Source organism: Eucalyptus grandis, chromosome 3 (assembly GCF_016545825.1).
Source record: "Eucalyptus grandis isolate ANBG69807.140 chromosome 3, ASM1654582v1, whole genome shotgun sequence".
NCBI lineage: Eukaryota > Viridiplantae > Streptophyta > Magnoliopsida > Myrtales > Myrtaceae > Eucalyptus > Eucalyptus grandis.
In genome coordinates this window covers 418,069-442,210 of record NC_052614.1, presented here as the reverse complement: position 1 = coordinate 442,210, position 24,142 = coordinate 418,069, and the positions used below count along the sequence as shown (strand labels likewise).

Below are 24,142 nucleotides of genomic sequence, written 5' to 3'. Positions count from 1 at the left end.
CTACAAGAGTATCATGTGATTGGGAGTAGCGTTGATAATATAAAAGCAATTTGCATTTCAATGAATTTCAATAATAAGCAAATATTTCAAGTTGCAATCCTCCTTTTATTCAACAAAAGATGCATTGCCTTTTCATGTCCCCCGGACCGGACCGGACCGCCGCCGATCCAGTTGGCATCGGCCGGTCCGATTCTCAACTCGCGTGCTCCGGAAGCTTTTTCCTTTGGCGGTTAAACTCGAAACCACTTCCCAAATCCCAAACACAACGCACCGCTCCCACTCTGCTCTCCACTGCTACGACCAGATCGTTCATCATCGTCTTCCCCAAATCTCATCCCTAATCCGAAAACCCTCGCTCGATCGATCGGGCGAGGCGCTCTCCACGCCGCCGGCCGTCGAAAATGTCCGGCGACACCAAGCTCAGCGTCCTCGTCAGCCTCTTCAACTGGATGCAGAAGAGCAAGTCCGCCGCCCAGAAGCGCTCCAAGTTCCGCAAGTTCCTCGACACCTTCTGCAAGCCCAGCGACTACTTCAGCGCCATCCGCCTGATCCTCCCCTCGCTCGACCGCGAGCGCGGCACCTACGGCCTCAAGGAGTCCGTCCTCGCCACCTGCCTCGTCGACGCCCTCGGCATGTCCCGGGACTCCGAGGACGCCCTCCGCCTCTTCAACTGGCGCCGCGGAGGCCCCAAGTCCGGCGCCAATGCTGGCAATTTCGCTCTTGTCGCTGCCGAGGTATAGAGTTTCGGACTTGTCGGAGACCATACGATCGCTCGTTGGTTTTGCTTTTGCTACTGCTGCTGATGTTGCGCTATATAGGTTAGGTCGTCATACGAGAGTTAGCACGTGATTTTGGTCTTAAATTTTGAGAGGGCAATAATTGCTGCCATTCGAGCTCTCATTATGGACATGTGTTGAGATTTGAAATGATTTTGGTATGTTGGCCATTCCTTAGGCAATCTGTCTTAACGGTGACTTGAGTTGCTGAAAATAGAGTAAGTACTTTTCATGAGAAACGTTTAGTATAAACTACCATTGTTATAGGAAGTTGAAGAGCATTCCATTGGTGTTTTAACTTGCTTCATTAGTCCGTTCATTGATGTGATGAGTCCAATAAAGGCGAACATGATTTTGAATATAGGTTTTATCATTTAAGCGGCAGAGTCATTGCACATGCCAATTTTTGTTCTGGATTTAATTTCCTTGGGAATTCTAGCAATGTCATTGGCATCAAAATGGATCTCTAAGGTCAACGTTATTTATTTTATTTTATTTTTTTCAATTTTTCTTTGGACTAGGTGCTGCAGCGTAGGCAAGGAATGGCATCTGGGGGCCTAACCATAAGGGAATTAAATGATTTGCTTGACCGTTTGGCATCAAGTGAAAACAGGCAGGCTACTTTCTCATTGTTGTTCCCTGTGGAAATTGTACTCTCAAGTTGTTTGATTGTATTATACTATTGAGATACTTTTGAAGCTTTTATATTTGATTAAAATGTCTTCCTTAAGGCATAAAGTTTCTCATTCTGATTTAGTTGATACGCAGCAATGTGTTCATTTGATTTCATGCCTTTGGGGCACTATACTGCTATTTACACTCGTGTGCCTCTTCCTTCTACGAAATTTCTGAACAGGGCAGAAAAGACTTCTGTTCTTTCTACTTTAATAAAGAAGACAAATGCCCAGGAGATGAAGTGGATTATCATGATAATTCTTAAAGGTGTTGTCTCTTGACTCAGTTTTTGTTAGACTCTTTGCATTTCAGTAATTAGTCATTTCTGTTTATGTTTCTCGCTGCAGATCTGAAGTTAGGCATCAGTGAAAAGAGCATATTTCACGAATTTCATCCAGATGCTGAGGATTTGTTCAATGTCACGTGTGATTTGAAATTGGTATGTGAAAAGCTTAAAGATCGTGGCCAACGGCATAAGCGCCAGGTTTGCTGCTTGAAAAACTTGCTTCAGCTTATATTGGAGAACTCATATTGCTTGACAATTGATCTTTTTATTTTTGCAAAGGACATCATTGGAAGCTGTTGTGGATTTTGAAAATTGCTCTAGTGATAGCATGTGCCCATAAATGTTGGACATGTTTCTGTTCTTATACTGCGTATATCAGTCTTCATATGAAATTTGTCTTTTTGACAAGGGAAAGCAAACAGATACTATGTGCTTTATTTTTGCTATAGCTTTTTTCTAGGTTCTGATATAATATATCGGTATGCTTAGACATGTGCTATATGACGAGAGAATTTAAATATCTTCTTCAACTGGAATTGGGAAAGTAAACCCACGAAAAGACTAGTCTTGTTCTTGCGAGTGCCTTTTGATCTATAGATGTCTTGAAATAATTTATCTCAACATGCAATGTGATAATTGTGTTCGTTAGTCTACTCTTAGTACTGTGAGCCTTGATATATGGCACTTCATGTATGCATTTTATAGCATGCACTGGGGATAAGTCTAAATAGATTGCTCTAAATTTATATAGCTTTGAAGTTGTAAGTAGCATGCGTGTTGTTTTCTACCTCTAGATGAAGGCTAAAGGGTGGTTGCCAAGGAAAGGCAGAATGTTTTGCTGTATATCTTGCATCTAAAGGATTTCAAACAATTCATATTTTGTTGAAGGAACGGGGGTAATCGCTGTGAAATGGATTTTTGTGTATGATACCCATTTATGAGTGTATAGGATGGGGACTTGGGCATGGATTTGGTATTGTAGCATTTAGGCTGTTGTTAGTTCTGCATGGCAAGGTTAGCAGCCTTAAAAACCTCTGTTTAAATCGTTTCAGTTGGGCTATATACTGAAAGGAGTAGTAGAAATGGCTCGATTGAACTTGAATGAATATTGATCCATTGATTTTGTGTTAAATTATATAGTTAGGCCCTCTCGGGGTTGCCCATAATATATTTTTGGTACTTTACGTTTATCATTTGCTTATAATTGGAAGCTTTTACATTCACCAATGCCTCCCCTATCATGTTTGGCTTATAATTTCAGTTATTTACAACTCTCACTGGGACTAGATTTTCAGGACATAGAAGTTGGCAAAGCTGTTCGTCCTCAACTTGCAATGAGAATTGGCAATGCAGCTGCTGCATGGAAAAAGGCCTGACATCTTACTATTTTTGCTGAATTTATTATGGATTGAACCTTTTTTATGTTTTTCATTTTCTAACTGCTGCTGTCAGCTTTCTTTGGTTGATATTGATTCATTTGGAGCTTTTCTGGCTTAGTCAATGATATTATTCTCTGTGAGATTGCAAGGGCTTGACCTAGTGGTGGTCAACCCTTGCTAAAACTTGATGAGGTCTTGGGTTCGCTTCCTATTTTCCAGTTTGCATTTGCTTATTTAAAGTCAAAGAGCAAAGAAAGGAAATTGGATTATTCTATTGCAGTTATATGTTTTTTATATTAAGCTGCTCACTGTTTTAACAATTTAATTTTTTGCTAATTAAAATTTGCTTTTTCCGATTTAAAAATTTGTTGGTTCTTTTACCAGTTGGCTTCAAGATTGGTTGTTTTATAGATATAGATGTCTGTTATATGCCTTTCTTATTGACTTAGGATTTCCATTATACATAGCTTCATGGAAAGGAAGTGGTTGTGGAGTGCAAATTTGATGGTGACCGCATCCAAGTTCACAAGAATGGATCTGAGATACATTTTTTCTCCAGGTAAGCTTACACATCACACTCGTTATCACAGAGACATGAGGACATAAACATACATGCATTCAGTCAGCTTAGAGTACTAGACCGAAAGAGAAGTAGAAAAAGGAATTTACAGACTTTTTTTATAATGGAAAGTCTTTACGGCAGCATGTCTTTACCTTATGTTCACTTCAGTAATGCATTCTCTACTTTCTCATGATGCATGCAAATGGTGCATTATGTGCAGAAATTTTCTGGATCACACAGAATATGGACCAGGAATGTTGGACATCATAATCAATAATATTGTGGTTGATAGGTAAGCAGTGTTTAGGATTTCCTAAATTGTGTACTTTCCGCATTGGGGTAGATTTTTTTCCTTTCATCTTTTTTCTATTTTGGCTACAAAATGCAAAGGACTAGGTTCTTGTATATTGACCTGATTGATGCATAAAGTGATGTTAGCCTACTGTGGGGTGTCATTTTCTCTCCTCAATTAGCATGCAGATTTTATTCTGACTGGACAGAGTTAAACCTAATTGATGCATAAGTAGCGATGGTAGACTGGATGATAATTTTAAGTCAGTTGCATGATAAGTGCCAAAAGCTTTCGCTGCTCCCATGTCTTACTAATGATACCATGGTCCTCTTATTAATGATAGGATGTGTGCCCCACATAGCATTATTGATATTTGTCTTAACATATTTCTGGAAGGATTTATAGACATCTACTTTGATGGATCAAATGAGCCTGAGCTGGAGTGTTCTTTTCATATTTATCCTGTGCTCAGATGCATCCTCGATGGTGAGATGCTGGTTTGGGACAAGTCTGCGAATCGTTTTGCCGAGTTTGGCTCAAATCAGGAAATAGGTTTCCCTCTATGACCTTAATATCATCCCAAAATGTTTGTCCATTTGCGGTGTTTACATCAGGGGGAGAGTATCTTTCCTTTTTAAGTGAAGTTCATTTGTATTTCTACAGCAAAGGCAGCAAGGGATGGGCTTGACAATGATAGACAGGTTAAACTTGTCGAACGTGCTCACTTTTTGTGTTGCTGAACTGTTCTTACTTTAATAAATTTTCCCTTGTGAATGCAGTTGTGCTGTATCCTTTGGGTGACTTGGCCTATATCTCAGATATTTTCATTTGGTTTTCATGGGTAGAATATACTGACAGTCTTAAGCACGCCTAATGAATCATGTGTAAGTACAATGTTGAATTCGGATTTTGGTATTATACCAATATAACTATAACAATGAAGCTCTTTAACTCACTTAAGCTTTCTCTTTTTCCCTTTCTCAATGTGATTTTCATTTTATTTCAAGCATCTTTCTACTGATTTATTTATGTTTGTTGTTGTGTGTAATGTAGTTGCTGGATAGTAAGACTTAATACAGAGAATTTGCATGAACAAACCACGGTGTAGTGATTTCCTATAACATTTGACATTTGTAGTCACTACTTGCCCCATGGTCACTTGTCATCATGTCTATAATCGCTGGACAGCATTATAATAGGTGTAAGTGCTAAAGGAAGTGCCTCTTGCGTCATTTTCACCCATCTAGATGTTATGTATTTAAGATGACATTGCTTTCCAATGTCACGTAACCTAGAGCCATCAGGGAGAGGGAGGGAGGGAGAGCCGTTTCTTACAGACTTAAGTATGTTGTGGTGATAGTCTCAGGTCATCCTCTTAACCTTGAACAAGCATTATGTGACTTACAAACCACAGACTTGAAATCAATGATAACACTTGTTGTTCATATCTTTCTCTATCATGTTACTACTATTTTCATATGCAAGACGTCATCAAACTGTCATTATCTGCTTAACAACGGATTGTTCTTGTTAGAATATTTAAATAATAAACTATGCCTTCATTTAACAGCTTAAGCTTTTAGAACAATTGGCAGTGGTTCCACAAAATCTCACATGGTATTAGAGCTATGAGATCCTGAGTTCAAATCTTCCAGGCCCCTATTTGCCTTCCCAATTAAATTTCCACGCTTAGTATTAGGCAAAAGACCAGACTAAGCGTGAGGGGGAGTGTTAGAATATTTAAATAATAAACTACGCCTTCATTTAACAGCTTAAGCTTTTAGAACAGTTGGCAGTGGTCCCACAAAATCTCACAATTCTCAACTTTTAATCACCCTCTACCTGCAAAAGTTCTTTATCTAGTAAGATTGACTTTTTACACACTATTATTGTTGAAAGTTCAAGAGTGTTGGTCCTTCATACCAAATTATCAGTTCACATCCAAAAGAAGACCATACATTTTGTTCTTCTTAACACGGCCATGACCAGATGTTGCATTTGACATCCTGTATGCTGGGGATACCAGTGTTATTCACCAAACTTTGAAGGAAAGACAGGAGCTTCTCCGAAAAGTTGTGAAGCCTTTGAAGGGTCGTTTGGAGATCTTGGTACCTGAGGATAGCCTCAACAGTCAGCGTCCAAGGGGTAAGAGATAAATCTGACATTTTTGCTCACATTCTGACAAGGTAAATTCTTGTTAACTGCAGTTCTCCTGTTTGGCTTTCAGGGGAGCCTTGTTGGACTCTTATCGCGCATTCTATGGATGATGTCGAGAGGTTTTTCAAAGAAACAATTGAGAACAGGTAAATGTTCAGTTGTCTTCTCCTTTAACTTTGGGATACAAACAAGGCTTTCCTTTAAATATGCTTTGATAATGGAAAAGTAATTTTGTTTTTTTTTTGTTTTTTTTGTCTTTTTGTTTTTTTTGTTTTGTTTTGTTTTTTTTTTTTTGTTTTTTTTTATGGTCTCTCATAAGCTCATAGTGTGTAAATTTCTAACCCTAACCACTATTGAATAAATACAAATTTATATTCACAGAATTTGCATGTGATTTGTTGTTCTGGCTTTCTTCTTCGTGAAGCCTGCAAGAGGGCATTGGTTGTAATATTTTTGTGGGGATCAATTTTTTATTTTATTTTAAAAGAGCCTGAAAAGGGGGCACTTGTGTAAGGCTGTAGTGATGGGGATCAATAAACTTAAGTAGTGCATTGGCAGTGTGGGATAGGAATTTTTGGTAATTAGCAGCCTGTAGAGGTTTAGAAGACTAGAGACTTGACTCTTGCAAAATGCTTTCCTTCTAACAACTTTATTAACTGTGAATTGGCGTAGGAATTTCCAATAGAAACATCACATGACAAGTATGTGACCATCTTTTGACGTACTTGGGAAGATTGTGATATATGGTCTAGATCTGTTTATCTAATTGAAGTACTTCTGGATTTTAGAGATGAAGGAATTGTCTTGAAAGATCTCAGTTCCAAATGGGAGCCAGGTGATCGGAGTGGAAAGTGGTTAAAGCTGAAGCCAGAGTATATTCATGCTAGTACGGATTTGGATGTTCTTATCATAGGTAAAATTTGTTAAGCTAGTACTTTCCCGTTTGGAGCATCACATCCTATTGTTTTGATTTATATCCATGTCTCATGCTCTGATAGGAGGATACTATGGATCTGGGCGTCGTGGAGGGGAGGTGATTTGTCAATTCAGTGCAGTGTCCATTAATCTTTTGTCACTTTCTATGATGTATCTTAGTTAAGAATAATATATGGATTCTACTGATATGCAGGTGGCTCAATTTTTGGTTGGTCTTGCTGAGCGTCCACCTGCAAACACATATCCTAGACGGTACTTTTTGGTTGCTAACTTGCCTTAAATGTATCCTTCCCTATGTAATATATCTGATGTAGCCTCGGCGACCAATTAAATCTTTACTGGTGTAGTTTTCATTTCTGAATGAAAAGCCCGATTAAGTTTGCTTGAAGGATCATGGACAATCTGATTCTTGTGATAGGGTGGCATGTCTGCCCTAAAAATTGAGTTTTTGCTGCATTCAGAAGAAAAAGGGCAGAGTTGTTGAATGAATGTAGCCAGGATGAATGAGCCACATACATATTTTGTTGCATGAACATGCCTGTGATCGAGTTATTTGATGGCATGTAGTATATGAGTTGCCTGTGTGAATAGCATACTTTGCTATGTATCAATTTTTGTTCTTTCATCTTTTCTATTATGCAATTCTCTTCCTAAATAATTAGAAAATGGCGCATTGATAGAAGAATTTGGCAATATTCTTTTGTGCTATTTGATTGTGTAATGGCATAGATGTTATGCAATTACAAAACAGATCGAATGTATGAATAATTCCATGCGTTGAACTTGTTGCAGATTCATTTCCTTTTGTAGAGTGGGTACCGGACTTTCTGATGAGGAACTCGAGGCTGTTGTCACCAAATTAAAGCCATACTTTAGGTACAGACTCCTTTTTATCTAGTCAGGTAGATGTTACAGGAAGACATTGCTCTGGCATTTTTCTTTACTAACCTGCATGATGAGATAATAGTGACAAAGCAATGTAGATGTCCATCTCAGATCTCTTTCTTTAATTACTCTAGCTTTTTTTTGTTGCATTAGCTTTTATTACGATATGGTTTTCCAGGTTAATTTTTTGGATCATCAATTTTACTTGTCTTAATGCATTAAAGAGATATTAATGACAGACTGCTTGTGCGAAGGTGCAAATTGTCTAACAAAGATGAAGCTGATAAGCCAGTTTTGTACTGTGCATACCAGCAGTTTTTCCTCTCTTTGGTATCTATAGTGAATGAGTGGATTAATCTCAATTTTCTCTTCAGGAAGTATGAATTCCCTAAGCAGTCACCACCAAGTTTTTATCAAGTGACAAACCATTCAAAGGAAAGGCCAGATGTCTGGGTCGAGAGCCCTGAGAAGTTAGTCATTTTACTACTCTAAATAGCGTGCTTGTTATGTGTTCTCATGTATCAGCACACGTGTGCATGAGCATGGCATAAGTATTATCTTAGAGGTTGTTTGATATTAAAAGCATTCTTATATTTTTTAGTTGATATATGTGTGTATCTTTCTTTGTTACAGATCCATTATACTTTCTATAACCAGTGACATCCGGACTATAAGTTCTGAGGTCTGTATTTGCATGTTTATTACATTTCTGTATTTGAGCCAAATATCTGTGAACTGAAAAGTTAACTTCTGTGCTTTTTGCCGTATCTGCTGCTTGCTTGCTCTTTTTTGATTGATCATTGTTCAGTTTCATTGATGTAGGTGTTTGCTGCTCCATACAGTCTAAGATTTCCACGAATCGACAGAGTTAGATTGGATAAGGCTTGGCATGAGTGTCTCGATGTCCAATGTAAGTAATTTCATATATGATGATGTGTGTTTTGTCCTAGCCATTTTCTTGTCCGATCTAAATCTTCAACTTAAGAGAAAAGAATTGTTTGAATTTGGTTTTCTTCTCTCCCCTTGAGGCTGCAGCTTTTGTGGAACTGGTTCATTCTAGCAATGGTACTACACAGGGGGGAATGGAGTACAAAGGCCAGCTGGCAAGTGGGCTAAAGCGTAAGAGGTCTTCTGACAAAGGAAAGGGAGAGAAAAGGAACTTGACCATTGTACCATCTCATTTCATGCGAACTGACATTTCTGGCCTTAAAGGGGAAACTCAGATATTTTCAAATTTGATGTTCTGTATCCTTTCTGAGCGCTGGTTTTCCTTTTCTTATTTCAGTTGGTGGTATGATGTAACTGCTCCCTTATCCTGGTGGAAGAGGATAGTGGATCTTTCATTTTTACATATACTGTATAACTTTAGTTGTAGTCAGCACACTCCCTTATGCACTTCTACCTCAACAGTAGCTGTTTTGGTATTGTATGTGGTAGATACTTTTCTGACGGTATTTTTGGAGAAAATATAAAGACGTGGGATGGAATATCACTTTTGGAAAAGATTTCATGTGTCATATGGTCATGGTTTCTGCTTTTCTCAGTTGTCTGAAGATGTTCTCATAATACAATCATTGTGAATCAGTTTACTTGTTTGGTTCATTTCGTTTTGTTGAATCTTGATATATCCAGGAGATATGAGTCAGTTGATTTTTCTGTGTTTACATGATATATTTCTGTTATACAATTTGTTAACCTTCACTGGGCTAGATTCTGACAACTATGCCTGCAACTTGGAAGTCCAACTGTATAGGGGAGATAATTGACTTAACATGTTGCATATAGCAGCTCCAATCCACTATTTTTGTTGTCCCTCACATGAGATGCACTTTGCTACTCTTTGCTTAGCAATGTCGACAACATAAGATTTTAGGGGTCCTTTTTTATTCATCTTTGAGAAGCTTTGTGATCTCCTTGAATTTATTCAGACTTTGTAAATGTTCCTCCGAACCTTTCTCTTGATGCGTTGCATAAAATGGTTGTTGAGAATGGTGGCACTTTCTCTATGAATCTGAATGATTCAGTTACCCACTGTATTGCAGCTGAAAGCAAGGGTCTCTCTCTCTCTCTCTCTGGCCTTCTTAAATTGTTACTCTCTTTTTAGCATCATAGAGTCATGTATTTATCTGCAATTGATTCTTGGAAATCTCCTATCTGGTTTCCATTGTACTTACTGAAGGAATGCTTGTGACAGGGATCAAATTTCAGGTAGCAAAACAGAGAAAAGATATTATCCATTACTCATGGCTCCTTGATTCTTGTTCACAAAAAAAGCTTCTTCCTCTGCAGCCAAGGTTAGCTGCACTTTTATATGTCATTCATTTGAAAGGGTGTTCCAAAAACCTTTAGTCCCAAATTTAAATAAAGGCTGATATTAAACGGTGACTCTTACCTTGAAGGTACTTTCTCTTCCTATCTGAGATATCAAAAAAGAAGTTGCAAGAAGAAATCGATGAGTTTTCTGACTCTTACTATTGGAATCTTGGACTCGCAGATATCAAACAAGTAAGCAAACAAATGACAAATGTGATTCTTTTGCGTGTATGCACATATGTGCACATACAAGTTATTTACGAGCTTAATGTGATGTGTGAAACCTCACACGATGGTTGAGAATTTCCAATGGGCATTTTCATGAAATTAGGAAGTCTTGTTATGGACATTCCGGAGCTTCTAATGTTGATAAATTCAGGGTACTTTTTGGAATAGTAAATTTGATATTCGCTGTTTTTATCTCTCAGCTTTTAAATAATGTGGAAAGATCAGAAGACCCTCACCGTGTCAATTATTACAAGAAAAAATTCTGCCCATCAGAGAAGTGGTCACGCTTTCACGGATGCTGCATTCACTTCTATTCTTCAATGAAGGCATTGTAAGAAATTTAGATTTCAGACTACTGAATACATTGTTGCACTAACTTGTTCTACTTTTTTCTAAATGTTATGCCATAAAATTTGCTTCCATCTTTTTCTGTTTGTCAATTATGTTAAAGAAAACCGGAATGGGATCTCTTCTTGAGGCTAATGCAAAGGAGGTTGGAACTGGAAGTATTGTGGTGCGGTGGCGAAGTCAGCAATTATCTCGGAAATGCTACTCATGTGGTTGTAGTGTCAGAACCTGGAACTTCAGTTGATATTGATGTGATCTTGAGAAGGTAATTCATTTCATGCTGTATAGAAATCTTTTGAGGATGCTTGGTCAAATGTCGCTCTAAAATTTGTCATAAAGTTCATAATATATATCAGTGGCTCATCTGCTATAAGAAGTGAATCTGCATCTGTTTACAAATTAGTTAAGTATTCTGAGAGAAATTACCTTTGAACATTGGCTTACCATACAAGTTCAATTTATGTAGTAAACTACTGACAACCCAACCTCTTCTTTTCTATTTTCAATGGGTAGCATCAGTATAAAAAGAGTAAAGAGAAGGAATTACTTGCCCATTCCAAGCAAGTGGCATTGTTTTTGCTACTTGCTTGGATGACTGGGGATTCTCATTTTTTTCCCTTTTATCTACGTTTAATTCATTTGTCTTTCCCTTTCTTGTCTCCTTTTCTCTCTTTGGTGTTTGATCCTGTAACTTTTGAAATCTACTACTGTTGAGTGGTGTACTGGCTCTCTGTAAATATATTATGCACTTAAAAGTCATTTGCATAAATGGTATCACCAGTTTTTCATATTAGGATCAGTAAAAACATATGTGTACATTCCTTACTTTTATAACTGAAATATATTGAGAGGTTTTGAAGTAATCTAGATTATGATTTTCAAATTTTTTATTGAAAAAATCTAGTAGGAAAATTGAATGACTGTATATCTAGTTTTACGGACTCCCACATAGCATAGGTTTGAGCTAGTTTGTTGAAGTTCTACTCTATCCTCGAGGCAGTAAATTTATTGGTAGTCATGAGCATTACTGTTCTATATGATAGCTTTGGGGGAGCTAGTTGGTTCAAGCTAAGTAGTGTGCCTGTGCATGTGTTGAAATGGTTTTGGTTCCTCCTTGGGGAGTCTCTTTCGCGATGTTCAATCTCTCTATGTTCCACAGCTTAAAGGCACCAGAGAAACGTCTTCTAAGAAAGAAGAGATTGCATGTAGTTGATTTCAAATGGTTGGAAGACTGCATGGAAAGAGGCGAGAAATTGCCTGAGGATCCGTATTACTTGAAAACTACTTGGACAGAAGAGTCAGACACTGCTTGGATAGAAGAGTCAGACATGGGAGTCTGGTGAGTGCATTCATCTCCATGCTTGGATAGAAGAGAAATTGAGGGATTTAGCTTTATGAAGAGCTTGCATAATCATCCATGTAGGAGTTCTTTTTTTGTTTGAGTAAATAATTAATGAAGGATTCATTAAAAAAAAATAAAAAATCGTGAAGTGATGATGGAGTTAATATGCTGAATTATGTCTGGTAGCATTGGAAATCTTATGATCATGATTACATGAAATTATTGATGGTGTTGGTGACTTGAAAAGATTATTGTAAATTTTATGCGTGAGGGAATAGTAAATTTCTGATGATAATGACTAGAAGAATCTATGTCTCTTATGGGTGGTTGTTTTGCTTTTGATTTTTTTTGTTTTTTTGGTCGGTAGAAATTTTTTGATTTAACAAGCCACCTAACTCTTATAAAATGCTTTTTAAACATATTGTAAGTTCTCGTTTTTTGGCTTCAGAATTACCGGAAAGGTTGTTAGGGACCATCTGAATTATCATTGACTTCTCTTTGCTAATGCATATGCTAAAAAAATTGAAGGTGGTCGCTATTTGAAATTAAGTTTGTGCTGTAAAATTCTTCTGATTGTAGTTTATGCCCGTCTCTTACTGCCCCTTGCTCTGTCTGCTCAATGAAATATGTACTGGTATTAGAACATTGGCGAAGAGTCTATCCTTTCTATTATGGAAGGTAGGACCTGCATCCATCAGAGGTCTATCCTTTATATTATGGGAGGTAGGACCTGCATTCATCAGAGGTCGGTAATGTGATTATAGTTCGGTCTTTATCTAGTCTGGCGTCTAATCGAGACCACCATGATTGAAACAAAGATTGCATGGGACCAAAAAGACATGATTGGTGGTGATTAGGGGTTGCAAAATGTTAGATTGCTATAAAACTAAGGCCTTGTTTTTGTGGAAAATAAATAATTTGAAAATTATTTTCCTTAAAATAATTGCTTGTATCGTTTGAAATAATTAGTGAACGAATTTTTATTTTTCTTTTAATTATCGACAATAATTGATCTCCAAAATATTTTGCAAATGATGAAAATGTTTTTCGTACTTTCATTTTTGTAAGCAAAACAAGTGATCATTTTTAGGAAAATATTGAATTATTTCCACAAAATAAACGCACCTTAAAAGGAGTAAATAAAATGAGAAACTTCAAGTGGCCAATTGGAAGTTTCAGTCTTGGTGACTGGTGGGTTTCGCTCAGCAGCCTAATCACCTGAACAGCACATTATTCTGCTATAACCATTCTGCCGTATCACTGGCGGTTGAGTGGATGGACCATCACTCTGTTCCTTGAGATGTAGAGGGTAGGATCATAAAAAATATAGAAATGTCACTGTATGCATAATAGACAAATTTAATGTTGAGGATACCTTGCTTAGCCTTTTCTTTTATTGGGGTAAATGCTTATTTGTGTAACAAAATCAACAAGATGGACCTTGAAAGGAAATGGTCGGAGAATATAACATTTCATCGATTCATTAAACAATTTTATTAGGTGTTACAGGAGCAATATTCTCTCCTAGACCGAATGTTTGAAATGCTTTAGGACTAATGCTTTCTGATTGTGATTTTAGGGCGTGCATGGAAACACTCCAAAAAAGTGTTTCCGGCACACTTTTGTACGGAAAGTGTTCCCGGGAACAAAAAAAGAACAGAAACGCGTTTGGTTGCGTTTTGTTTTTTTGTTTTTTGTTTAAGACGAAATAGAAACAAAAAAAAAGCAAAAAAAGTTGTTTCTCCAGAAAAGAAACACTTCTGGAAGAAACAAAAGAACAAAAACGTCTCTTCTCTCTCTTCTTCTTTTCTTTTTTTTCTTCTTTTTCTTTGGCCGGTCGCCGGCCTCGGCCATGGCCGGCGACCGGCCGTCGAGGCTCAGCCTCGCCCAGATCCGGCGAGGCTCGGCGTCGCCGGCGCGGGCGAGGCCGAGCGTCGCCGGCCCCCGGCGAGGCTCGGGCTCGCCGGATCTGGGCGAGCTCGAGCTCGCCCAGCCATGGCGAGGCTCGGGCTCGCCGGATCTGGGCGAGCCCGAGCTCGCCCAGCCAAGGCGAGGCTCGGCGTGGCCCGCGCCGGCGAGGCCGAGCCTCGCCTTTGGCTGGGCGAGCTCGGGCTCGCCCAGATCCGGCGAGGCTCGGCCTCGCCATGGCTGGGCGAGCTCGAGCTCACCCAGATCCGGCGAGCCCGAGCCTCGCCGGCTGGGCGAGCTCGAGCCTCGCCGGGGGCCGGCGACGCTCGGCCTCGCCGGATCTGGGCGAGCCGAGCTCGCCCAGCCAAGGCGAGGCCGAGCCTCGCCCAACCACGGCCAGGCTCGGCCTCGCCGTGGGCCGGCGAGCCTCGCCGTGGCTGGGCGAGGCTGCCGGCCCCGTCGGCCGGTCGCCGGAGGCCGGTGACCGGCCGGAAAAAAGAAAAAATAAAAAGAAAGGAAAAAATAAAAAATAATAAAAAATGTTTAAAAATTAAAAAGAAACAAAAATAATAAAATTTAACCAAACGCGTGTTTCGCTTCATTTTATTCGGACCAAACGTTACCAAACGCGTTCTTTTGTTCAAAATTGTTAAACTAAACACTTTTTTGTTTCTGTTCCCAGGAACAAAAAACAGAAATAAATCCATGCGCACCCTTACTATTCCAGCTATTGTTAGTTTCAATATTTTGTACTTGTACTAGGCTTTCCTTTCTGAGGGACCAGCTCTTACCAAAGTAACTAGCAGTAAATTTTTTGCTCGCTGTGTCTTCACTACTTGTCATACTGCTTGCATTAAATTTATGCTTCTGTGTTTATTTCTTCAGCAAACATGAGGCTAGTCAAGAGAACTCAGTTTCCACCTTGCCCAAAGAGGAGGAACGGTTATCGTGTTTTGTGGAGGCGGTGGTAGATGTGAAAGGTAAAGCAGCTTCAGAAGACCAGACTGGTGGCAAAAGAAGAGGAAGACCTGCTATCATCAACAGAAATAGAGGTAAAATTAGTAGCAATCAAGCTGCGAGGAAGCGAACACGTCTGGCAAAGAAACCTGCAAAAACATCGGGAAATGAATCTGATGGAAGCAGTTCTGCTGCTGAAACAGCGCACGCAGATACGAAAAACATAAAAGACAATAGAATTCATGAAACTTTAAAGGATGAGATGGCTGAAAGTCCAGACAATGTGGAAAAGGAGATTTCAGAGTTTTTACCAGGAGGCAGGACAGAAGAGTCAGGGAATGCAGATCCACGGGAAGGAATGTCCAGCGATGGTCAGAAAATGGAAGTTGGGGCGAAGCATGATGACCAATGCATCGGGAAGATTGAGATTAGGAGTGACCCAGTTGAAGCTATGCTACTTGACATGATCCCGAGCCTTGGAATGAGAAAAGTGGAGACAAGCGATCAATCTGTCGAAAGGGAGAAGACAGCCGATCAGTCCGTCGAAAGGGAGAAGCCGCTGGTTGATCCAGTCGAGCAGCCTCAGAAGAAAAAGAAAGTAAGCTATAAGGATGTTGCCAGTGAGCTTCTTAAGGATTGGTAGACTTTCGTCATTTTTTGCGATTGTGGTTTGGCTGTGCTAAACCATTGGGAGTTGATGTAACCTAAATGATTGACAAGCTGTCCATACTTCCCATGGTTTTGGAAGATTGATCGGTGTTAATTGTATCCCTCTTTTGCCAGGCATTTGTATTATGTGTACGCTGACTGAGGTAAAGAGTAATCCAATTTCATGGGCCGCTCTTTAGGCCCAAATCACTCTTCGTTGGGACTTGCGTCGATTATGGGCTTTTTTAGCCCATATTATATGGGCCTAAAACGCCAAACATGAGTTGGGTCCATATTGAATGGGCCTAAAAGTTGTGGGATATCGCTGTTGGGCCTAGTGGGCTCCATTTGGGTTGCTGGGCCTAGACGGCCATGCTTGGGCCCAGCTCGTGTGGAGTCCATAGTCTGAGCCTGGGCCTTGAATATTGCTTATTGGGCAGGGCGCTCAATCTGGTTTACTGGGCCTAGACGGCCATGCTTGGGCCCAACACGCGTGGAGCCCATATCATCTCGGCCTGAGATTTTTCTAATTGGGCCATACGTGCATTGTGCATATGGCACACGTCTGGGCCTGACTTTTTCTAACTGCGCGTATGTGGGCTCTGTTTGGGCCTAGACATGCAGTGGGCCGAACTCGTATTGGGCCCAAAGTCTTGTTGGGCCTAGGCCATTGTTAGGGCGCAATTCTTATTGGCGTAGGCCATGCTTGGGCCCAATTCGTACTGAGCCCATATTGCCTGGGCCAGAATTCTGCTTTTGGCGTAGGGTTCTATTTGGGCCTTTTCTCGTTATTGGGCCTAGTCTGCTCTAATTGTGTTACTGGGCCCAGATGGCCATGCTTGGGCCCAACTCGCGTGGAGCCCATATCATCTGGTCCTGACTTTTCTAACTGGGCCTAGATGGGTTCTTTTGGGCCCAATTATAGTTGGGCCCAGACCTGCATTGGCCCAAACTTGTATTAGTCCCATATTTTCCAGGCTTGAGTTCTAATTGGGCTGGCCCAATTATTGTTGGGCCTACGCCCCGATGTAAGAATTGGGCCTGAGTAGAAGCTGTTTCAATGGGATCAGCCCCAATTCTTTCCTTTTCGGCTCTTCGTGGACACATAGAAATCCCTCGAATTCGGACCAATATTAGCTGGGCCAATACGTCTCCTAGGTCTGTTCCCCCCATTTCACTTAGTATCGTCTGTAATTTCTAGATTAAAGGCCTTGCTAAATGCTGGACCTCCATCTCATTTGGGCAAATTGGGCCCTAACCTCTAAAGTGGGTTCTCATGCTAATATCTTCTCAGGCTCATTTAACACGGTTAGGCGTCCACTTGAGCACAACTCAACCAGTCTTGGCCTGGTCACTGTCCAGCTCTCTAAGAACTAGTGCCCTTTACCCGTGCACTTATTTTCTTCCGGTTAATATTTATTTATTCAATCCAAATCATTAGGCCCAACTCACCCACTCTTGGCCTGGCCACTGTCTAGCGCTATAAGTAGTGCCCTTTACTCGTGCACTTTTTTACTTCCGGTTAATATTCTTTATTCAATCCGAATCATATACTTCCCCCGCGCCCCCGAGCCACCCCCAAAAAAAAACAAAAACAAAAATAAATAAATAAATATATCCAAATCATACGCCAAACGGTCAACTTCTAGCCATTTGGACACGTACAGGGAAGTAGGGCACAGGCTCAGAACACAATATCTCGCCCAGAAAAGCTACAAGGCCCGTCGTTTCCTACGAGGGCCCCGTCAGTCAACGTCTTCCGCCAAGTTGCCAACCACTTTCGCCATCCTCCTATCTCAGCAACGGCATCCAACACAGCAACTCTGACGAACTTAAACATTGCCCAACTAATACTTTCTTCACATGGAAGCTCATCTTCCACCTGCAGAGCAACGGTAATTTTCCAAACTGAACCATTTAAGTACATACAAAATGATAACAGTCGTTCTACACAAATGACAGTCCATGGACACATCATGTTCCAAAGCTTTCACTTTTTCAAGGCATCCTCTTGGAATCGCCCATACCTTCCACATATTACCATCCATACTTTGCTTGCGTTTGAGCCTTTGTAAGAAAGCCTTTTGCACGCCGTTCTGCAAGCTCCATCTCCTTCTGCCTCATATCAAAGTACAGAGAACCAATCTGATGCTTCCTCTTATGCAGTTTGGTAGGCTTCCCCTTTGTTGAAGCAGGCTAATAATGTTCCATGCAAAAACAGGTCAGCACAAAGAGCACATATGCTACAAATGCTATAAAGGAGCTTCGTAATATTCAGCAAAGCATATGAAATTCATATGGACATCTTTTCAAATACGCAAGTGATGCAAAATGGATGTAATCATACAATACTCTTTTTGTCAACCAAAAAAAAAAACGGAACAATAGACTCATTTCCAGAAGTACTCCACATGTATAGGCAGCAACATGAACACCAATAATGCAAATGCTATGTCCAACACGACTTTAAACTTTCTTTTTCTGGTCAGACACAATTTCTAACCTTCTGCAAAGGAAATTTGACAATTCTCCACTTTTCTTCTTCAGAAGATTTTATTGATTACTCCAAGAAACCAAAGAAACATTTATGTCAGATGCATACCACAGGGTACTACATAACTATAAAACATGGTTTGCATTGTTAGTTGGACTAGTTATGTTCTAGTTTAACGACTCTACATCAGAGCGGACAAAGCAAGCAGAACTTTAAACATTGCCAAGTCACTGAAAAAATTGAATGATAGACAATGTTTCATTTAGGACACAGCCAAAACAATTGCACGTGCAAAACGATGAGCTTTAGACAGCAAAGAGAGCCATAGCGGCATACAGTAGTGTCTTCAAGACAATTCACTACATACTACATGAAAATAAATATACAGTCACAGTCTAAGTGAATGTCTGATGACGAAAAGCAATACTAAAACAAACAAGTGCAACACACCCTTATTATTGTAAAGTAGAACTCCCTTGCATTGCACAGCTTGGAAACTGATTTGTTATATTCCTAATTTAATTTTTGTTCTTATTAATGATGGATGAGTAAAGGGACAAGAGTTAAGGTCAGCCCGTGATTTTTCATACATCTAAAAAAGGCCAAGGACACGGTCCTCATAAAAGTTTTGGAGGCTGTTGGAGGATAAAGGTATTATTGCTTGCCTAGAAGCATATCGATGGTAGAAAGGTCACTTCAATTAGAGGATGCTAGGAGGAATAGAGCATTTCCCAATAGCAATAGCCTTACATCTATGATTAGTTTCAAATCCTTATAACTTTGCTCGGAAATAAGCAAGCTTACCAAGAATAGCCAAAATGATAATCCTTGGCATTTTTTTTTTTAAAGATCATACTATGCTGGTGAATAAAATTCCTGACAAATAAATGCAAATATAATTACAAGGACAAACCGGAGAAGTCAAGTTGTTCAATGACAATAGAGGCCAGTGCGGATTTAGCTAAGGAAAATAGTTCAAAATGGAGATCAACAGCTCCATAGAGATGAGTATTTTCTACTAGCCTGCAACCACTTAAATATCGTATATAAAAAAGAGAGATTGAGCATGTTTTGTTCATGCGTGATGACCAATTACAGAATCTCATTTTTCTTCTACCCAAACACTGACACCTAGCCGCTATTTCATCTAGGTTTACACAACATTAACCACCTAGCAGCTGCACTTGCCAAATTATGTTATTTCATAATTTGTCATTTTGTCTTGAAAGTAGAGTTTAATTTAATTTTTTCTTCCTAGCTGAAAACTAAAGACACCATATGTTATACTGCCTGCTTAAGAATGTTGCTTCTAGAGGCTTCCTCATTTGGCAATGCAATTTATCCACCTCCTACAAGCACTTATATGTGGGCATGTATCTCCAATTCTTCACCGTAATGCAAACTACAGCAATTCCCATGCATCCAAACAGTAGACTCCTCCCTTCTCAGCGCTATAGAAAACAGCATGTTTATATGACGTCTTCTTGAATGCATTGTTAGAAGCGAGGATTCTGAGCACACCCAAGTAACTGATAATTTTGGATCTATATGGCATACTTCTTCAAGTGCTATTTCAAAGGTAGATCTAATGTTCTAACTCCAGGGGCAACAGTGAGGTTTCTTGAAAGAAACGCCTTGAAAGTACCATCTTCCTGTTCACCATTATTTTATTATCACTTTCCATGCAAACAGTGGCTATATTCTTCCTCTCTACAACTCTACTGACCAAAGTTTAATGCACTCATGATCAAAGCTCGCTCAACCAAAAGAAGAAACTGGCAAAGGTAAATGGGGGGAGGGTTTCAATTTTCTGTCTGAAAAATAACTCAATACTTTTGACGTAAAACCCCAAATTGCTCAAAGCTGTTCATTCTTATGATGCAAAATCATTTCTATACCTATCCCAATCAATAGTGAGGAAGTCCAGTCACAATTATAAATATACTTGAACTAGGTTGAAGAAATCAGATTTAAGAGCTATCGAACAAGATCTGTTGAACTGCATGGGATGAAAATGCTAATCTGATACATCCAGAAAAAGAAGCATACTAAACTTCACAAACCTCTTTTACTCAATTATTACAGAGTTATCTTGGGAATAATTTTTTACAAGAAACACAAGCTGTTGAGTATCGACCTATATTCCTAACAATTTGATCTTCATTTTGATAATTATGTACAGTATGCAGGAAAAAATCAGTTCATAGCAACAAACAGTCCATAAAGTATAATCGACATTCCAATTAAGAAAGTCACGAAATAGGCCATTGTATTTCATAAATTAACAGTAACATTGTCAAGATTAACCTGAAATCATTTCACTGAATCTCGACCTAATTAAAACTAAAAATTGCAAATTATGAGACTTCAAGTTCAGAGTAATAGGGAGAAAATTAAAAAATTTCTGTATCACTGGACAGATACCAAATAAAATTTACCACCCGACATTTAAGTCCCACCAATTCTATAATGTTGATGAATCACTTGATTGAAATCTAACTAGGATCCAATCATATATTTACACATTGCCTCTTCTGCGTGGGATTGATTTTTTATAATCTTCATAGTGGTTGGTTTTCATCATATACTTAATTAAAGGGGAATACAACTACAACTGCATTAGTATCAGAACATTTCGAGGAGATATAAATCCTGTGTATGGCACAAGGCATTTGATTAGTTTTGAAAAGAGGACAAAGACGAATATTGCCGTGGAAACAAGAAGAATAGATGAAGTAGAGTGGCGCATATGGTATCCTGTACTGCAATAAACTATCACTGAAAATAAAATAATCGATATCTTCCAGCAACAACACCAACATTGTCAATGTTGCGGAGTTTGATAACAATATGTGAACAACAGTAGAAAATGAGTTTGGTGAAAATGAATTGTCTAGTGGCTGGCTGGATACTCAAGGAAAGATATAATTAGAATTTACTGCATCCCTAATGGCAAGACTTCAGTTGACGACAAGATGAGAGAAAATAGTAGGAATGAAACTCCTTTGGGATGGTTTGTCTAGAGGCATCGGCGAGAAGATGTGAAGTTAATGATGAAGATAAAAGATAAAAGGCTCAGGAAGGAGAAAGCTAGAAAGATTTGGTGAATATTTGAAGAAATTTCTTAAGTATTTAATATATATGGAGGGTATACTTCAGGTCAAACGAAATGGAGTACCAAGATCCATGTAGCAGACCCTGCTCAGAAACATGTAGGAGAGTACATTATATGCCACCAAAAACTATAGCAGCAGTGAGTAAAAGCAAAATGTCAGGAAGAAAGATAAGACACTCATAGAATTCTTCTAGTCTACAGTACGGTAACATTGGTAATCAAATTTCAACTAGAGGGGTAGCAGGCAGTATCAATGTTCTACTGATGCTGCAATTAATATGTTTCTCTTTTCCAACAAAAGTACCACTCTCTTGGGTTATTATTAAACAGTTGCGCTAACATCCACCAGGAACATAGGCTTCACCAAACATAGAACATATGAACCAAGGAGGAGAAACTCAGCCTTCCTCCTTTCTAGAATGCCTAGAACAAGCTGCGCTGCCCATGTAACTACACGAGGTTATGGGATCAGCAATAGTTTGAAGTTAAAGAACTACTATAAATCATATGGCCCCACAGGATATCCAACAAAAATTTCAACTAATAGAAGCAATCACAAATGCAATATTAGATGATAATACTGATACTGGTCTTCATACCTGATAAGAAGGTCCAAAAGCAATCCCAGTCAATTTCGCTTGGTCCTGCCTAGGTCGATTCTTCATCAACTCGTCCTGCTTCACCTCCACTATTTCCGCTGGAACTTCATTCCTCCCTCTCTTCCCTGAAACTGTCGCTCCCCTGTCGCTCATCCCCTGCACCACCCCAGTGGATGCCGCAGTTGCATAATCTGAATGATTCGCATAATTTCCATACTCCCCATAATTACCATAGTTCACGTATCCTCCGTAGTATGAGGAATCACTCCCGCTAGCATTCTGATTATAGCCACCTTCATAACTTCCATAAACCTCGTGATACTCATAAGCCCCCCCATTTTGATCAATCCCTGAATCGTAAGTCCCGTAAGTACTATTATTACCGACGTTTTGATCATTACCGCCATTGCTCGATTCCAAGCCAGTAGAACCCACAGCAGGGGTATCGGTCTCAATGACCGATCTCCTGCCAGAACCGGCGGTAGGAAGGGCGCCCAAAGTGGACGAGTTCCGCGGCGCAGGGATGCTCGAGAGGAAGGACATGACGGAGGAAGTCTGAGCCGCGGACTCAGATTCGCGCCTCCGCTTGCGCTCCTTCTCCTTCTCACCCTCGTCATCTTCTTCCTCGTCATCGTCGATTGCGCTAGGGTTCGCGAGCGAAGGGAGAACGGGAGGCCTGAACTGGACGATCCGCTTCGCGCCGGCGTTCGCGCCCGCCGGAGGAAGCTCCGACGGCGGTCGCTGCTTCGGCTGGGGGAGCGAAGAGAAGAGCCTGGAGGAGGAGGAGGAGGATCCGGAGGCGACCGGAGCGGGAGGCCGCGAGCTTCCTTCATCGGAGCGAACGGCTTTGGCGTCGGGGCCAGCAGTAGGAGAAGTTAGGGTTTGCTTGGGTTGGGGGAGGGAGGAGAAGAGAGAAGCGGAGGAGGAGGAGGACGATGATTTCGGAGGAGGAAGAGAAGAGAAGGGGGGGCGAGAGGGCGGGTGAGGTTGGGGTTCGTCGCGACGGTCTTCTTCGTCTTCGTCCGACGAGGCGTAGTTCACCATCAACGATTCCATCGGAGGAGGAGAGGAGGAGAGGAGGAGGAAGGAGGGGAGAGAGGAGGAGATATTGGACTGGGGAAGAAACTGGGAATACCACGATGCTTTCGCAGTAAAGAGAGTCCAACACGGAGGCTCTATTGGGCCTTCGCTGGGCTTTTGTTGTCAAGTCGGCCCGTTGGAAATGGGCCTGGCCTTTCAGGATTTTGCCCTTTTCTTTTTCTATTTTTTTTTTTTTTGGCGGTATTGCTAATGTTGCCAACTATATCTTCGCTGCCCAAGAAGCAAAATGAGTTTTTGCCGTTCACATCCACTTTTCACAATTACATCTTGGTTTTGTACATCATTTCTGACTTCAGAATGGGTAATTCGCAACGTATTTTATACACAGCACCTTGGCATTTGAAAATCTTCACCTTGCTTGATAGATTGAGATAAAAAAAAAAAAAAAAAAAAAAAAGCCAATTGTATACTAATCATACATGCGTCGGTCTCACAGTAGTGTTTCACTATGTTATATTGTTTTTATCCAGTCTTGTACTATTGGGCCTTCATTGGGCTTTTGTTGTCAAGTCGGCCCGTTGGAATTAGGCCTCGCCTTTCACCATTTTGCTTCTCCTTTTTTTCATTTTCTGGGTATTGCTAATGTTGCCAACTACATCTTCATTGCCCAAGAAGCAAACTTAGTTTTTGTCGTGCACATCCAAGTTTCACAACTACATCTAGATTTTGCATGTCAATTCGTGTCAGAATTTATACACGACACCTTGACCTTTGAAAATCTTAAGTTTACCAAATAGATTGAGATTGAGAATAGCTTGTTTTGTACTAATTATACATGCGTCTGTCACGCCTCAATCCTCCAAGTGCGTGCCCATCTCTTGGTGGTCGATTAAATTGCGACATCCTAGTTCGCGTCACCGATCCACTCATTTTAATGCACATGCGGAAACAAATGATTAAATCCCCATACAATATGAATGTGGAATAAAAAAGCAAGGCCACAATTTTGGAAAACCACAACACACTTTATATACATATCAAACTAAGTCATATGCAATACTAGCCAATATATACAAGTCTACAAAAAGTAGAGGGCTACATATCCTCTAAGCATTTGAACTCTCAACAGAATACTCCAGGGTTTCTGGCTCCGGAGAACTCGGGTCTATCATTGAACCATTAGGAGGATTAGTCGTACCAT

The 24,142-nt window shown here is 40.1% G+C and overlaps 2 protein-coding genes across 3 annotated transcripts; one reads left to right on the top strand and one right to left on the bottom strand.

Annotated features, from left to right (window-relative positions):
* Positions 1-246: 246 nt before the first annotated feature.
* Positions 247-15,903, top strand: LOC104435922 (DNA ligase 4). 2 transcript variants are annotated; one of them, XM_010048626.3, is made up of 27 exons: positions 247-734; positions 1,298-1,389; positions 1,633-1,718; positions 1,799-1,935; positions 3,033-3,107; positions 3,584-3,675; positions 3,899-3,970; positions 4,443-4,522; positions 4,634-4,671; positions 4,750-4,756; positions 5,960-6,115; positions 6,198-6,273; positions 6,916-7,040; positions 7,126-7,160; positions 7,257-7,315; positions 7,856-7,939; positions 8,323-8,418; positions 8,582-8,630; positions 8,771-8,858; positions 8,984-9,193; positions 9,877-10,002; positions 10,143-10,242; positions 10,348-10,453; positions 10,690-10,820; positions 10,941-11,102; positions 11,997-12,176; positions 14,973-15,903. In XM_010048626.3, exons 1-27 carry the CDS (start codon positions 402-404, stop codon positions 15,685-15,687), a joined length of 3,510 nt encoding a protein of 1,169 aa, XP_010046928.2. In that variant the 5' UTR covers positions 247-401; the 3' UTR covers positions 15,688-15,903. The 2 variants fall into 2 exon arrangements, with proteins under 2 accessions (XP_010046928.2, XP_010046929.2); XM_010048627.3 differs by lacking the exons at positions 247-734; positions 1,298-1,389; positions 1,633-1,718 and having other exon boundaries at positions 1,800-1,935; positions 3,025-3,107.
* A 1,386-nt stretch (positions 15,904-17,289) lies between these two features.
* LOC104435921 (proline-rich protein PRCC) lies at positions 17,290-23,035 on the bottom strand. The gene is made up of 3 exons (XM_010048625.3): positions 21,901-23,035; positions 17,720-17,888; positions 17,290-17,574 (listed from the first exon to the last, which is right to left on the bottom strand). The coding sequence occupies exons 1-2, from the start codon at positions 22,954-22,956 to the stop codon at positions 17,730-17,732; spliced, it is 1,215 nt and encodes a 404-aa protein (XP_010046927.2). The 5' UTR covers positions 22,957-23,035; the 3' UTR covers positions 17,290-17,574; positions 17,720-17,729.
* Positions 23,036-24,142: the final 1,107 nt, after the last annotated feature.